The 13,507-nt window shown below is 42.8% G+C and overlaps 1 protein-coding gene across 1 annotated transcript; it reads left to right on the top strand.

Annotated features, from left to right (window-relative positions):
* The first annotated feature begins 274 nt into the window (after window positions 1-274).
* On the top strand, window positions 275-13,260 carry zgc:172076. The gene is made up of 9 exons (XM_040145179.1): window positions 275-359; window positions 2,999-3,045; window positions 4,379-4,577; window positions 5,017-5,174; window positions 5,958-6,090; window positions 6,776-6,929; window positions 7,280-7,403; window positions 9,088-9,277; window positions 12,640-13,260. Exons 2-9 carry the CDS (start codon window positions 3,016-3,018, stop codon window positions 12,798-12,800), a joined length of 1,149 nt encoding a protein of 382 aa, XP_040001113.1. The 5' UTR covers window positions 275-359; window positions 2,999-3,015; the 3' UTR covers window positions 12,801-13,260.
* The last annotated feature ends 247 nt before the right edge of the window (window positions 13,261-13,507 follow it).

Here is a 13,507-nt window from a genome sequence, read left to right as displayed (position 1 = left end):
TCACTGGGGTCATGATCGTTGGTGTGTATACGTTTTTGAGTTCTGAGGCTTTGCAGCAGATTCTACTGAAAACGTTTTCACTGCCGAGGCCATAAGTGAACACAGTGAGCGACATCTGCTGGTGAAATGCACCTGGTGCAGTCAGACGATGCCGGCACAGGGGTGTGTTACATCTGTGTTTCCAACGAACCGATGTGTTTTTCTCCAAAAAGACGTGACTTCACTTCCCACAGTGTTGAGATGACTGAGGCGGAAAGGAGGGAGAGAAAGAAATGACAATTTGGTGTGAATTCAAAACAGGAAAAGAGCAGAAAGAAGGAGGCAGCAAATTCAAAGAGAGAGGGTTCAAGACAGAAAAGGTAGGGGTAAAGAAGTAAACTGTGGAGTATGGCGTAAAAGAAGGTGGTAAAGAAGAAAACAGTTAGCAGAAGAAAGGGAGGGAAGGAAAGGAAGGAAATGGGGAAAGAATGAAAGCACAGGGAAAAGGAGAGGAAGGCGAGAGCATGTGGTGGTAGGTAGAAAGGAAGATGGAATCAGGAAGAGAGTTCAAACCAAACAAAAAGCTCACCACTTCATTTGTGTGTTAAAGGACAATTCTGGTTTAGTACATTTTGGCTCTTATTTTCATCGTTTGAAGATACTTTCTATCAATAATCAAACTATACTCAACAAGTTCATAGCAGACATCTGCGAACGCGGTGACATCAGTAAAAAAAAAGCCTGGAAACACGTGGTGAATTTTCCAGCCGATTGTGGTGGTCAACAGCTTCCCAAGGTAGTATGACCGAAGCTCCGTTTGAATTTGAGCAATACCATTTTTCCCAGCATGTGAAGGATGATGGTGTATCGGGCAGCAGGGCGTCAGTCTCATCGTGTTCGTCCTGTGCCGTATTCTCGGCCTCATCATGGACGGCATATTGTGGTTGTGTGGAAGTTGATGGAAGTGCTGCAAGAGAAAGAATACGTATGAATCCAAGGAGAGAGAGAGGGAAGGTGAGAGAGAGAGATGGAGCGAGATCAGATGGAAACCAAAAAAAAAAGGGTCCAGTAAGCCTTGGATACCCTGGACTTACAGTTCATGTCAGTGTCAGAAGTGGGAGCCTGGATGGAAAAGGTTCCAATGGCTGGAAGAATTTCAACAATGCTCCTGAGGCCAAAATTAAAAAACAAACGAAATGCCGAGAAAGTGATTTTTGTGCATAGATTGAGAAAATACTAGCACAGTGGCCATATATTGGGCTCCACAACGAGATAATTAGACGGAAAACAGTCAGTTCTATAACGAGACTATTCTTCCTAAGTTAGCTCACTGGCTGGCTCGCAGCGTGATGCTAAGCTAACATCTACTACACATTAGCTGGCTAAAATAACCATCAAGGTGTCTCACAAGCCCAATTTTCTACGTTATCATGCCTCTTTCTTTGAAGGGTTGATGGTAAATGTATATCAACTATTACTATTTTATACCCAGATGTCAGCTAAATACGTAACGAATGAATCGACAGCTAGCTTTAAAAATGCATTGTTAGCGAGCTAAGCTCAGTGAGCTAGCTGGATAGTTAGTAGTCATAGCTGGCCACTTAGCGATACCGTAATATGTAAGAGTTTGCCAATAGGCTGCGTATCACTCAGATGCCGTTAAAACCTAAATTAACTTGTGACTTGCTTTTTCATAGCCCACATCTGTGTGTCAATTTGCCAATAGCGAATAACACTCGTCAGCAGATTAGAAAACAAGTGTTTCAAGAGATGTTGCCACAAGCTGCGACTCATCAGAACAGAAATGCTTAACAGGATTAACGGACACGTCACCTACCTAGCTAACAGTAGCACATTTGTCTGCACAGACATTATGAAGTAAAAATCCATCTAATCATTAGCACCACTCCCTCCCTCAAACTGACTGGACATCGGAGAACCTCCCGATACCGTGTGGCAAAGCTCCGTCAGACTGAACTCCGCTCAAGGCAAAAGGTCGGGTCAAGTCACGGAAACGAATGAGGTCTGGCGAACAGGGACCTTGGTCCCTTCGTTTAGGGCAGAAAAACGTGGTGTCACACACTCTGTACTGATGGATGAGACCGTGACCTCTCTCTCTCACAGACACACACGGCGGCACAAACATAGCAGCTGGGCTGCCTCGTGCGCAGTTATAAAAAGGCTGACATTGTTCGGACTGTAACTGGACTCCTGCAGGCCGCAGGATGAGCTGCTCAGGACCGACGCGACTATTCTTAGATCTTTTGTTGTGCTGACGACTGTCTGTGTCTGCCATCACACTGACGACATGTGGAAGGTCAAACGTGAGTGTCCCGTCGTTTTCACTGCATGCCTCTCTGTTTTTCACACAGGAAACTAACTCGCCGTTTTAGTTTGTTATATCTGGCTGACTAAACGTTTGCTCTGTCCAGATACAGGGATGAGGTGCACGTGACTTTCTCTGAACACAAGAATCTTCCGTGTTATAAAATGTTGTATTGTATCCTGTGCCCCCCCACCCGCTTAATGTCTCTTTTTGACTTTATACAAGAAAAACATCAAGTTCTTTACACATGTTCGGTTTTGATGTGGAGTTTTTAATTTGCTTTATAGTTTGAGCTCGCAACAAACATAAATGTGGGTCTTCAGTGATAATTAACACGTGTACGATTAGAAAACACTGGGAGGATGAATAGTTCCTTTGAAGGCAAGTGTGTTAACATTTCAATCATGATGGCAACTACTCATTTTCACTGCTAGGTTCTCAATTAACTAATTTTAAAGTGATAATTGGTTTTATCTTTGTACACATAACAATTTTCCAGGCACAATTTATTTCTAAATATCTTTTTATCCCAAGGTTTTTTACAATTGATTCATCAACTCATCAAAACAATTTGTTAATTAAACAATCTTTCCAAATTTACATTGTGCAGCAAAACACAATGAGGTGAAAAGAGTGAAAACGTCTTTAAGAGGTTTGATCAATGAAATTTTTGACATTTTTCTCCTGTTGCAGCTCCAGTTGCGTTTCCCATGGAGACGAGGTACCGGCCGATTTTAGAGGTGATGATCCAGCGATACGGGGCGAGTTAGCAATGCCTCCATAGCGAGCTGAAACTGAAGCTAAACTGAGCATCATTAATGTGACGGAGAGCCAGTGCAGTACTCATGTTCCCTCTGACGGACGGTGACAACTTTGCCGTCAATTGCAGGGAACTTCCTGGATCCGTTCAACTTAAAATGACAGGATGAAAATGAACACGGTGTTTCTAATTCATTAATTCGGTCATGGTGGGTTGCCTTCCTTCCCTACTTATGCCCTCTGAATTTTCACCATCAAGCTGATATTTTTTCTCGTCATTACATAACCAGAGACCATTTTAAAGTCCCGCTGCGGATGTTGCGATTATCATTTACAACATATCTCTAGAATCTGTGCAGGTCTTAAAAATGCCATCAGAATAATTTAGCTAAGGAATTTATTCTGTTCCAAAAAGCGAATAGTAAAAGGAAACTTGGTGCTTGTCATACCTGAATTTACAAACCTTACCCCATGTTGGCAAAACAGTCTCACTTTAAGGTCCATTTAGATGCTCCTCTGGCCCATGATCCACCTCAGAAGATGGAGTTTCCCCAGTTTTCTTGGAATTTCAGCTGCTCGAGTTTTCTGAGCAATTGAAAGACTTCTCGTCCACACTGGCTCAACAGTTGAGACTGAAAGTTCATTCTTGAGAAGACTGGTTGCTGCGGAAGACTGCGTAATACAATCAAAGGCTCCGGCGGTCAGACTGTTTCGTCACCTGTTGTTTCCAAGGCTAAGAATGGACTTTCAATCTTACCTTTAAAGCCAAAATCGATGAGAAAATCCTTAAAGCCCTCAGAGGAATAGAAGTTTGACTGTCCACGGCTCCATCTGCTGTGATAAAAAGTCATGTGATATTATTGAAAGCTCTAGCACAGCTACTAAATGAGCCTCGTGGTCAAAGTGTTTCGCCATCCGCAGCGTCCAAGAGATGAACTTTCAGACTCAGTCCTTCCACCTATTTTCGCCTTCCGACCTGGAAATTTCCTGCTCGTTTTCTGCCGCAGTGTCTTTTTTGATACTACCTGCGGGGGTCGCCAAAGCCACACATTTTCAAATCATACACGCGGCAGCGGCCCAAAGTATCTCCTCTGTTGGGTAGAGATCTGTTACCTTGTTCTTCCAGAGCTAAGCGAGCTTGTCAAGACAAAGATCTAACGCTGCAAGACTAAGTTGATCTTGATCATTTCTTATTTAAGCAAAAAAAATCAACTCCATGTGACTGTATAAAACAGCTAAAATGGATGACAGTTAAACTTTTTTTTTAAAACTATTGGCATCATTCTGGCTAACAGCTCTTCCGTGTGCGTCCAGAGTTTGGTGCCCCCCGACCCCATGTCCCAGTTCCACCTGAGGAGAGGTTCCCCTGAGGAGGAGTTTCCTGACCTTTGCAGGAACTCGACCTGGATGGGACGGATCCTCACACCGGCCATGTACCGCCGACAGTTCGACCGCTGCACCCACAGCGGAGTCATCTTTGATGATGTCATACGCCCGGGCCTGGAGGAACCAGGTGATGTCACTGTGATGATGTTTTCAAATATATATTTGAAGATTTTGAAAATTTGCTCTCTTGATCTGGATCTTGTTTCTCAGTTGATCATAATTCAAAATATAGTCCCATTTTAATGTTATGTTTACAAGCATAACTGATGTAAACGTTAATAACTTTAGCTGAGGTTGAGGATTATTCTCTGTATTATAAAACCCTGCTGTCATTCCGTGTTACTGCTGTATTCCTGTTATGTGTTTTTCTTGTGGGGTTTGTGTGTTAAACTGCAGCTCCTCTTGTGGCCACTAGATGGCCGTTTGAAAGAAAACTGAGTAAATGGGGAAAAAACTGTCTAAAAATACAAAGTCAATATATTTTCCTTACATTTACGAGGATTTGGAAGGATGGTCGGTGTTAGTCTGTAAATTTGTCTGTCAATCTATAATGTTTGTGTATGAAGGTGAGTGGTCGGGTCCCGTAACTGTGGGATGCGTTGCGGGCGACGCCCAGTCCTACATCCTGTTCTGTGACTTCTTCGACCGAGTCATCGAGGCGTATCACGAACACAAGATCACCATCCAGACGCCAGAGAGCGACTTCAACTACGATAACCTGAAGGTAGCCGGTCAGACCACTGGGTGTCTGCGGGTGTCAAGTAGCATATCCTCGTTGATCATCTCTGGGATCATAACACCTTGCAATTGTTTCTCTGATTGGCTTTATTGGTTTGCAACAGGATCCAGCCACAAACCCCAGAAAGCTCTGACTGGAGTTTCACATCAAACGTACAAGTGTGGCATTGCACAAGACGTTGTGTAGCACAGATGGGATTTCCCGAAGAGGGATGTTAGCAACCATCTCAGTGTATCATTAGTTTTGACACCAAAGTTCAAATATGATGTGTTCTCTTTGAGATTTATCCGGTGATATTCTAGCATTAACAAGATATGTTTGTAGGCACCGCACCGTGCATATCATTGCATAACTACAATTAAACAAACCTACATTTTAATCATACTAGGATCAACCAGACAAGGCAGGAAACATTGAATGAATGGAGACACCAGTTTAGAAAAATATCCCGTCACATATTCCTCAATCTGACTTAAGTGAACATAGATGGCAGCCTGCAGTTACGTGACTAAGATGCTTTCTATTATCTACTAAGACCTGAGAAAGTTAACTTAGAACCTTATCCTAAAGAAGTCTAAATCGAATGGCGTTTATTACCATCCCCTGTGTTTAAGCAGGCTTTCAAACTTGTTAGATTTACATAGAAGCCTGAAAAGAAGTGGTAGAAAGTGACGATGTGTTCAATGCTAGCAACACTTCAAACACATGCTACTGCAAAGTGTTTGCGGACATTTGACCAATCTAACGAACCTTGATGTGTGTGCGCAGGGGGGTGATGACTTGGACAGGTCATACGCTGTGCGCTGTGAGGTGAGTGTCGTTCGAGGCGTCGAAGACTTCTGCTTCCCGACACACTGCAGCCGAGGAGAGCGCAGACAGCTCCTCACACTGGCCAAGAAAGGTACTGCACATCTGTGTCTCATCTACTTTGCACGGAGTAGGTTGGATTCTCACCAACCCGATTCTATCCCAGCAGGTTACGACAGGGTTGAGCTCTGATTTCTGATCTCTCTTAATTACACATACGAACACGGCAAAATGGGTGGAGTCGTTGAAGTCAAGAAATCTGGAAAGGGATTTGTTTGTCCACATGAAGGTCATTTAGATGCTTAGGTGCACCTCTGTGAAGACCTGAGAAGATGTGAGTGAGGTGGTCTGAGACCGGCTTCATGCAGACCGGTCCAGCTTTTGTGCAGTCCAAGCATTTGTACTCCGACATTAACAAAATGATAAAGTGTCATTTTTGCATTTTTGGCAAGAAAAACAGGAGTGATGAAACATATTTGTAAGCAGACATTGAGGCCTGACTTGATGCCACGTAATCTTTTTTTTCCCACTAGGGTGATGAATGAGGAGTGCTCATTTTTGACTTGTTTATGGCCTGAACATGTGGTTGCGACCCTTCAGTCATGTGGTTCCAACTACATTATCATTTAAACAACAAAACAGCTGGTAAACGATTTCAACTTTGTTGATAAAAGGAAAACACAAGTGGAATCCAGATCAAAACAAAAATCAAAATGGCCTCAAAGTAAGCCCTTAACCAGTTGCTGTAAACCAGCTGACCAGAGTTTCCTCTCTTTCAGCTCTGCAGCGGCTGGAGGAGGGGCTGCCGGGTGGACTCCTGCTACTGGAGGAGCTGAACCAGGAGCAGCAGGGGGAGCTGAACCTGAGCCCTCCGTCTGCCTCCCAGCTCCGTATCGGTGTGGCCCGCGACTGGCCTGACGCCAGGGCCGTCTGGTCAGTCTGCAGCAGTCTAGTTTGTTGTATGGATAGAGAAAGGCTTTAGCTCAGGTGGTGGAGCAGGCCAGCCATTAATTTTAAGGCTGGTGGTTTGATTCCCCAGCTCCATCTGTCCACATGTCAAACCGTTCTTAAGAAAGGACAAGGAACCGCTAATTGCTCCAGATGTGTGTGTATGTGGGGGAAAAAATGAAGGGGCTTTGGATGAAAGCGTCTCCCACATTAAAGAAATGCAAAACCACCATACATTCAGACCAGTAATCGGAGCCTGGGACACCGGGGATTCAAACCCTTGTGCAAGATGCCAATTGACACATGTATTGTCCCATATATTCCTTTTTTTGCAGGTTGAGTAAAGATGGCAGCCTAGTGGTCTGGGTCAACATGGAAGACCACCTCAGACTGGTGTCCACACGAGACGACGCCAACATCGCTGAGGCATTTAAATGCATCTGCATCAACCTGCAAAAGGTCCGTAAATATCCGTAAATTTAGTCAATCTGCATGCATTTTATCTACACCTGTTGGTTTTTAACCATGAACAATTACTCTATAAACTCACCAAGCACTTTATTAGGAACAAATGTACATCTGCTTATTCATGCAATTATCCAATCAGCCAATCCTGTGGCAGCAGTGCGGTGCATAAAACCTTGAAGATTCAGGTCTCAGAAGCTTCAGTTAATGTTCACATCAAATATCAGAATGGGGAAGAAATGGAATTTCAGTGACTTTGACCATGGCATAATTGTTGATGCCAGATGGGCCGCTGGTGGTGGTTTTCCTGGCTCCACTTTGGCCCCTTAAACACCAGTCGGTCATGGTCTAAATTCCACAGCCTGTCTGAGTATTGTTGTTGACCATGTGCTTCCCTTTATTGTCAAAATTTACCATCTTCTAATGGCTCCTTCCAGCAGGTTAATGCTCCATGTCACAAAGAAAAAGTCGTCTCAAACTGGTTTCATGAACATGACAGTGAGTTCAGTGAACTTCAGTGGCCTCCCCAGTCACCACACCTGGATCCAGTAGAAAAACCTTTGGGATGTGGTAGAACGGGAGACTGGCAGCATGAATGTGCAGCTGACAAATCTGCAGAAAAGATGTGATGCAATCGTGTCAACGTGGACCAGAATCTCAGAGGAAAGTTTTCCGACATCCTGTAGAATCCAGGCCACGAAGACCTGAGGCTGATTAGAGAGCAAAGAGAAGAACTACTCAGTATTAGTCTGGTGTGCCTAATAAAGTGCTCAGTGAATGGGTTAGTTATAACTAATCCACAAATGTCAGCAACAACCAACAACATCTGACCAGTTCAATCAAACAATCGGCACACAGACCAGTCCAAAGGCACGGAGTCTTAAACTGGTCAGATTGGAACATGTAAGAAAATTTTGCACACAAATGTATTAACAAAAACATACGGTGTTGAATTGATCATTATCACAGTAAATGTGACAATTTCTTTGGATATAAATCTCAGGTCATATCATCCAACCCTAGTTTATACACAGTGTTTTATAATGATGAAATTGAACATTTACTACCAGCTACACTCCTGATAGTTCTACCTGACAGTTCCCTGTAGTGCTGGACCAACAAACTGATCCGGCTGATATATGGGTCGATATCGGCTTACTGCTTATACGGTATATAGGTGTAAGTCTATATATCGGCCAATTACAAGAAATGTCACTGCAGAAACCAAACCGGGTCTGAGGTCATTTAGAAACAGTGTCTCCATTACGTAGTTTGCCCACCAGAGAGCACCGACAAGTCGATTTTTCAACTGTAAAATGTCCCACGTGTTTCTGTTTAAAAAATTACCATCAGCCAGTATATTTTCTACCGGAGTATCTTTATCTCCGTTATCGCATCCGCATAGAAACCTTGTATCTGTTAAGGTATGTTTTCCTGGTATTTAAAGATGGAACTTGTTTGTGACTGTTTAACCAGTAAAGTCAGTAAAGTGCAGTACCTCATGTACAGGGACTGTTTTTGGTGTAGGATATCTGCCCTCCCAAAAAACATGAAGGTTCCCTCAGCGGGAAAAGGAGTTTCTGAGCCCTCGAAAACATTCCTGCAGCGAAGCCAGGATTTTACGACCTTTGATCTTCAGGGTCCTCTGATTATTTGCTTTGTTCTTCTGCGTTTCCAGCTGGAGGCGTACTACAGAGGACTCAGACACCCGTTCATCTGGAAGCAGCAGCTGGGATGGGTGACGAGCTCTCCGGCTGACGTGGGGACGGGTCTGAGGATCAGCGTCCACCTGAAACTGCAACACCTTCCCACGCACAAACGACTCAAGGACATCCTGAGGAGACTGAGGATCCGCATGGACAAAACAGGTACATGGGATCCACGTGACTGCGAACCTCAGGCCAGCATGTGCTCCACGTTCAGTTCTGGGTTAGACGTTGAAGATTCATGGCCAGTAAGTTACTGTCTAGATGTAAATCCAGGGTTTCATGCAGCGCATCCACTGATATCAGAGGAAATGAGTATGAAATATAATATTAAGCTTATTAATATTTTGGGAAAATGAGCAGTAGTACTACATCACACCTCAAAGACCAAGTATTTAACGAGTTAGGAGATTTTTTTAACTGCCATCTTGTGACCACAGTACACAGTTAATGAGATGCGATGTGTCAGGATCCGTGTTATTAGAAAAGTAAAATATAATATCCTATAGCAGCCCTGAACTGGCACTGAATCCTGGTGTATCCTGTTGCTCCAAATGCACCAGTAATTGTTTTTGTATCAGACCGTTGGGGGCATGGGAGCTAGGCGGCTGGGAGCATTTACCACCTCCACAAACCTTCCGTGTGTCCTGAGGGACAACCTGAAATCTGCTGTTCCAGCTCGCAATTGCTCCTGACTACATTCTGAATGTGCTGCGACGACTCTCTGCCACTTAATGAACCATGAACCTCTTTGACAGCGGAGCCACCTTCTGCACCGTCAGAGTCTCTCACTGGATGTGAGAACAGCAACAGCCGTTAAGGCTGCGTTTCCAATATCATGTTACATTAGTGGAATATGTATTGATAGAGTTAGGAGGGGTTGCTGGTTTGGGGTGTTTTTCTCCTGTCTGTACTCTCATTCCAGTTTTTTCTTTCCACAGTAACCTCAGTGTTGCCTAACAGAAACACAGGCCTCTTGCAGATAATGTAATTATTGCTGATTTTGATGATTAATTACTGAATTTCATAAGCAAGAGCGCCAAACATTTAATGGATCCCGCTGCTCAAATGGGGGAATGTGCTGCTCTTCTTGCTCTTGCATTCTAGAAAATTAACTCTCTTTGGGTTTCGGAGTGTCAGATGGAAAAAAACAAGACATTTAATGACGTCAACTTGTGCTCCAGGATGTTGCGATGGGCATTTTTCGCTGTCTTCCGTCACGTTATTGACCAAATAATGAACTGATTAATCGAGAACATCAGCGGACTGTGACCTTCCTGCTGCTTTCTGAACCAGGGGCACCTGAAACAGCTCCTCACACTTGACAACTCTACTCGAGATCAAGATCGAACAAAATGCAGCGACTTGCACAAATCAAATATATCTGACAGGCAGGCACATTTACCACAAACAAATTTTAGGCAGTGTTGAACTGTGGTGGAACCTTTGGAATTAAAAATGATCCATCTATAAATTTATTGCCATAGGATATGTCAGATATCATGAGTCAGATTTTAAACTATTTTGAGGGCAGGATACTTTATGTCCCATTAGTAGAGTTCAGCATTTTTTTAAAACGCTAACTGCCTCAGTGACCTTACATGTAAAATATCACTTTGCGTTACAGTTGAAACAGTCAATCAGTCAATCGACAGAAAAATAATCGGCAACTATTTTTATATTTTTTTCAGCCATTTTTCAAGCAAAATAGTGAGAAAAAGCCAAATATTTGCAGATTTTAGCCTCTCAAAAAAGATTTGTAGATGCTAGTCTTTGTCATATGTATCTATCTATCGACATATATAGAGTCCTGGTTGAAATTATTGGCACCCTTGAATTCTAAGTTCAGAATTTAGAATATAATCAGAAACACAGTAGATGCAAATCAACATCTTTTATGTAATCAAAAATATTTTAATAAAATGTCCAAAGTTACTGAACAAAAGAAAATGAAAAAACAAAACTAGCATAATAGTGAAATAACACAAACACAAAATCTACCCCAGACACAATTATTGGCACCTTCACTAATATCTGGTTGCAGAACCTTTGGCAACATTGACGGCCTCTAAACGCTTCCTGTAGCCAACGAGAAGCTTCTGGCACCTGTCTGCTGGTAGTTTCTGCCGCTTCTTCCATTACTATGCGTTAAAGCTCTTTATAGTTTGCAGGAGTCCTTTTTGCAACGGCAGACTTCAGCTCTCTCCAAAGGTTTTCAATGGGATTTAGGTCAGGACCCATCACTGGCCAGTTTAAAACAGTCCATCTTTTCCTTTTCAACCATTCTTCTGTGCTACTGGATGTTTGCTTTGGGTCGATGTCCTGCTGAAAGACCCACGACCTTCACCTCAAACCCACTTTTCTGACACTGGGTGACACATTTGGCTCTAAAGCGCCTTGGTTCGTCTTCCCTTTGATACATTCAGTGCCTCCAGAACCAGAGACAGCAAAGCAGCTCTACAGCCTGATAGAAGCTCCTCCATGTTTTACTGTAGGTAGGATGTTATTTTCCTTATCCCAGAAAGACTGCGGCTTATCTATGAAGGTTTTTGCAAAAATTAGTTTTGTCTTTTTTTGCCTTTCTTTCAATATCGGTGTCCTCCTTGACCGTGGCCCATGGAGCCCTACTTGGTTTAGTGCGCGGCATCTGGTACGGACTGAAACCACCGCTCCAGATTGATCCAGGTCGGCCTGAAGCTCTTTAGATGTCTTGCTTAGTGTTTTTTCCACAACATTCCCAGACTTCTGTCGTTGAGTTTCTTCTCGGCCCCACGTCCTGGAAGCGTCTTGACAGTTTTAATGAATGTGAAACTTCCTGAAAACACGACCAACCGTTGAAACAGGGATTTCAGGATCTTTGGCGGTCGCCTTGTGGCCTCTGGGATCGTTTCGTGTTCTGATAAAAGCGTCTCTGATGCTCCCTTTTTTTCTCCATTGTGTCAAAGAAACAGGAAGCAATCTGCCCCTTTTTAATGCAGTAAAACCATCATTCATTGGTTAATTCAGGTCATATGAACACTGACAATTAAGCACCGATGAGTCTCATTTGTCTTTTATTTTGGTTTAGGAACTAATTTGAATTCATCAAAAAGGTGCCCGTAATTGTGCCGAGCCTACTTTTTATGCCTGTATTTTTTACTTCACTATCTGAGAGCATTTTTCATCTTGTTTGTGTTCTTCAGTAACTTTGGACATTTTATTAAATATGTGTGTATATATATATATATATATATATACACACATATATAATAAAAGTGCGTCAAATACAGAGACAGGATTAGCATGTTCCAAAATTGTGCCGTTGAGGGATTTGATTTGATTTCTCTGAAGGACGTCTGACCCTCTTTCCTTTTCTTATGATCAGATCTATGACCTTCCTGCTACTCCTTCAGCATAAAAAAACATCTGACAAACCTTAATGCTTTTTAACCTTCAACTCTTTTCTCTAAAAGTCAGAGTTCACCAGTAGTTCAACAGAAGTCAGCACGAGAGTCCCCGGTTCAAATTTACCTTTTATTTCCCAGAATCCCCTGCGCTGTATCTTGTGAGCAACGTGGCGACCATCGGCCTGAGCGAGGTGGGACTGACCCAGCTGGTTGTGGACGGGGTCAAGCTGCTCATCGCAATGGAGAAGAGGCTGGAGGTCGGCAGAGACGTCGATGAGCTCGTTCCTACACAGAAGTAGATCTGGATGATAATTGGCTGGAACGAGCAGGAGAACAGATGGACTGACCAATAAGATGGAAGCGTGTGACTTGGTCCGTCATTCAACGGAACAGTGTCTTTTCTTCTAGCAACTCATGTTTTAAACTTTCTTCATCAGGCCTGTTTAAGTTCCCAAGAGTAGGGCTGGGTGATGATTCAAAATTAGGACATTTATTGACACTCAGCTGAATTATTTTGTCATTATATGATCATATCATGTTATTGGTTTACAAATCTTTGTTGCTAACATAATCATTTCACACGAACTTATTAAAAGCTAATAAGACACCGGTTTTCCGAAGGCATCAATTTATACGAGTTATGTTTTTATCTGAATTTGATGTAGTAGATGAACAGACGTCATTGCACCGCCATCAGTTTGATTATTTTATATGTGATGTTTAAATATTTGGTGCATTATGATAAATATCAATACTGGAGAATATTGTTATTACACCTGTGATGCTGAATTTATCCTTCGCAAAGCCCTACAGCAAAAACCTACATATAGCACCTTTAAGATAAACGGGTATCTACTACTTTACGGTTTTATTTGAACACTTTGTTACTTTTACCAAGAAAAACAAAAACTGTTTTCTTGGCCTTTAACAACATATTGCATCTACCATGAGGCTTTGGATGAACCAAAAACAAGGGGTGGGGTGATACCTTAAAATGTGTTTTCAA

This window comes from Xiphias gladius, chromosome 15 (assembly GCF_016859285.1).
Source record: "Xiphias gladius isolate SHS-SW01 ecotype Sanya breed wild chromosome 15, ASM1685928v1, whole genome shotgun sequence".
In the NCBI taxonomy this organism is placed as follows: Eukaryota; Metazoa; Chordata; class Actinopteri; order Istiophoriformes; family Xiphiidae; genus Xiphias; species Xiphias gladius.
The sequence above is the reverse complement of the archived record's forward strand: the minus strand, read 5'-3'. Positions and strand labels throughout refer to the sequence as shown.

Coding starts and splice junctions, on each gene's coding strand:
- zgc:172076 (XM_040145179.1), top strand. CDS start 3,016: ATGGAGACGAGGTACCGGCCGATTTTAGAG. Junction 6,091..6,775: donor CCTCACACTGGCCAAGAAAG/GTACTGCACATC, acceptor CCTCTCTTTCAG/CTCTGCAGCGGCTGGAGGAG. Junction 9,278..12,639: donor GATCCGCATGGACAAAACAG/GTACATGGGATC, acceptor TTTATTTCCCAG/AATCCCCTGCGCTGTATCTT.